This window comes from Nannospalax galili, unplaced genomic scaffold (assembly GCF_000622305.1).
Source record: "Nannospalax galili isolate Female #2095 unplaced genomic scaffold, S.galili_v1.0 scaffold666, whole genome shotgun sequence".
In the NCBI taxonomy this organism is placed as follows: domain Eukaryota; kingdom Metazoa; phylum Chordata; class Mammalia; order Rodentia; family Spalacidae; genus Nannospalax; species Nannospalax galili.
The window spans coordinates 240,325-243,769 of NW_008356473.1; the positions used below are offsets into that span (position 1 = coordinate 240,325).

Below are 3,445 nucleotides of genomic sequence, written 5' to 3' on the forward strand. Positions count from 1 at the left end.
ACAGATTCCTGTAAATCAGGGCTTTCTAAGCCTCTGTGTATGAAGTTTAACCAGTGAAATATGCCAGCCACATCAAGGGGTCGGGGAGCATGATGACACACATTTCAATTGTGTGGATGCTGCAAATTGTGCTATAAAACATCAGGAACCTCAGTACATGGAATCCTACACAGAACACATCCTACACAGAGGTGGTTAAGTCAGTAGGCCAGGCATTGGAAAAGATGTAAGTGTTGGAATAAGTGTTGGAGTCTGGTAGCCAAACTAAGAGTTACAACTCTTCTGCTAACAGCTGAGTGACATTAGGCAAGGTACTGAGCCTATCTGATTCACCATTCAGTTACCTGTAAAATAAACCAGTCACTTTGTCTAACCAGGATTCAATTAGACACCTAATTACTTTAGTCTCCTTACTCATCATTAGGTATCAGAATGACAGACCAGGGGCTGGAAAGATGGCTCAGCAGTTAAGAGCACTTACTGCTCTTGCAAAGGACCTAGATTGGTCCCCAACAACATGGCAGCCCACCCACAACCACCTGTAACTCCAATCTGAAAGGCTCCAATGCCCTCTTCTGGCCTCTAGAGGCACTGCATGCACATGATACACATACACACATGAAGGCAAAACACTCATGTACATAAATCTAAAACAAAATGTTTTCAATGACACACTGATCTGGTTAGATACTCTTTCAATGCTGGCATCTTTCTCTTAAGACAGTGATAATGAAAAATAAGAATACTTCTAATATAAGGTCTCTAATGCTGTATATCCTCATAGTTTGTTATGCCTCATTGAGATGGCACTGGAGAGCAATTTAAGACTTTTAAATATCACGAATCTGTCATCATATATGGGAAGATACCTGATGCTTAAAGACTTGGAATCATTAAGTAAAATTTATTCATACTAACTGACTAGCATACCATACGCAGAACATTTAATTCTAAACACATGGGTAAAGATTTGGGAGGCACTGGAGACTGGTATTATAATATTGTTTTAAAGTTCATGGAATATAAGGGAATAACTCTTGAGCTACTCCAGACTAAATATGGTTCATTAGAGCTTATTTCAAATATGAGTGCTAAAATCAACAGACTAAAGCCATCAAGAGATGGAGGCCTAATGCTGAGTTAAGTTGAATAGGATCATACCTTACTTCTCATTTTTATTTTTAAAATGTAAAACATTCAGGGACTGGGGAGATGGCTCAGTCAGTAAAGTGCTTTCCACACAAGCATAAGGATCTGAGTTTGATCCCTAGCACCCATATAAAAATCTGGGTGTGGTGGCACAACATACTTGTAAACCCTGTGCTGGGGAGGTAGAGACAAGCAGATCCCTAGGGCTCACTGGCAAGCCAGCCTACCCTATTCAGCAAGCTCCCAGTTCTAGTAGAAGAGCCTGTCTTTAAAAACAAGGTAAATGGCTCCTGAGAAATGACACTTGAGAGTGACCTCTGTCCTCCACAAGTATGTGCACACATACACCTGCACACATATGAATATGCACATATATACATACACACAAATGTGTATCAATCATTAGAGTTCCTTAAATAACAAAACTCATAAATTCATTTCCCTTCCTGGGCAAACATTGAAAGTCATTTGACGAATAAACTCAAATACTAAATATTATTTAAAGAACAAAGAATAGAAGCAAAGTTATTGTTGGAAAGATAAAATTAAAGACAGAAGAAAATGTAAATGCTTGTTCTCAAATACTATGCTGAACTACTGTTCCTTTCCCTCTCAATCTCACAGCTATACCCTTGCTGGTCCTGACACCATAGAATGCCTGGCCAATGGCAAGTGGAGTGGAAATAACCAGCAGTGTCTGGCTGTCTCCTGTGATGAGCCCCCCAATGTGGACCACGCTTCTCCAGAGACTGCTCACAGGCTGTTCGGAGACACTGCGTTCTACTACTGTGCAGATGGTTACAGCCTGGCGGACAATTCCCAGCTCCTCTGCAATGCCCAGGGCAAATGGGTTCCTCCAGAAGGCCAGGTCATGCCCCGCTGCATAGCTCATTTCTGTGAAAAACCGCCATCTGTTTCCTATAGCATCTTGGAATCTGCGAGCAAAGCAAAATTTGCAGCAGGCTCAGTAGTGAGCTTCAAGTGCATGGAAGGTTTCGTGCTGAACACCTCAGCAAAGATTGAATGCATGAGAGGTGGGCAATGGAACCCTTCTCCCATGTCCATCCAGTGCATCCCTGTGCGGTGTGGAGAGCCCCCAAGCATCATGAACGGCTATGCAAGTGGAACAAACTACAGCTTTGGGGCCATGGTGGCCTACAGCTGCCACAAGGGGTTCTATATCAAAGGGGAGAAGAGGAGCACCTGTGAGGCCACAGGACAGTGGAGCAGCCCCATGCCCACATGCCACCCTGTATCCTGTAGTGACCCACCTAAGGTCGAGAATGGCTTTCTGGAGGTAAGAGACTAATCAGCAAATGGTCCAGAACTTCCATCAATTACAGGGCCGACCCATTCTAGCCAACCCAGTGCTTAGAAGCATCACAGTGAGCCAGTGAGCAGATGAACTGTTGAAATGCAGACGTGGCTCAAACCTACAAGTTGTGTGCATTGGATAAAAATGAATCAAGATGATTATGCATCTTTTCAATATAGAATTTTTCTGCATTATAGTAGTCTATAGGCATTCTAAGCCCTTTGTGAAATATCTTAGCCTTAAATATGAAGTTAGAATAAGCCATTTAATGAAATGGCCATGAAATTTCTTTTAAGAAATCATTACCTAAATAGTACCTAGAGATATTTATTAGTTCTAATTTTTAAACAAAAATATGGGTTAAACCAACTAAGATGCAGTTTTTGTACTGCTTTTTTTTGTTTGTTTGTTTTTTGGTTTTTGGTTTTTTCTAGACAGGGTCTCCGTGTAGCCCCAGCTGTCCTGGATTCACTATGGAGACCAAGCTGGCCTCGAACTCACAGGGATCTGCCTGTCTCTGCCTCCCGAGTGCTGGGATTAAAGGCATGCACCACCACGCCTGGCCTGTACTGCTCTTTTAATAGATCTAAAGGTAAACTCATCATGATGGTTAAATTAGTAAGTCTGCCATAAGTATGCACTGCCTCCACACCAAAGTATGTTCTCAATAAGTAAATCAAGACAAGAACAGGGGCTGTAGAGAAAGCTCAGTAGGTAAATTGTTTTCTGTGTAAGCATGAGGACCTAAGTTTGATTCCTAGAACCTATGTGGATCCTTGGGGTTCTCTAGCTGGCCAGACTAGCCTACCTGGACAGCACCAGTGAAAGACTTTGAAAACAAGAAAAAACAAAAACAAAACAAGGTGGGCAGCACCTGAGAAATGACACCTAAGATTGATCTTTGGGGTTTCCACACACGTACCCACATATACCAAAAGAAGAGAGAGAGAGAGAGAGAGAGAGAGAGAGAGAGAGAGAGAG

At 42.3% G+C, this 3,445-nt stretch overlaps 1 protein-coding gene across 1 annotated transcript in view; it reads left to right on the top strand.

Annotated features, from left to right (window-relative positions):
• Positions 1 to 3,445, top strand: part of Svep1 (sushi, von Willebrand factor type A, EGF and pentraxin domain containing 1) — a 238,188-nt gene that overhangs the window by 172,583 nt on the left and 62,160 nt on the right. Inside the window, exon 37 of the mRNA XM_017803637.2 lies at positions 1,774 to 2,446. Within this exon, the coding sequence (XP_017659126.1) occupies positions 1,774 to 2,446 (673 nt within the window). The remainder of the gene's footprint in view (positions 1 to 1,773; positions 2,447 to 3,445) is intronic.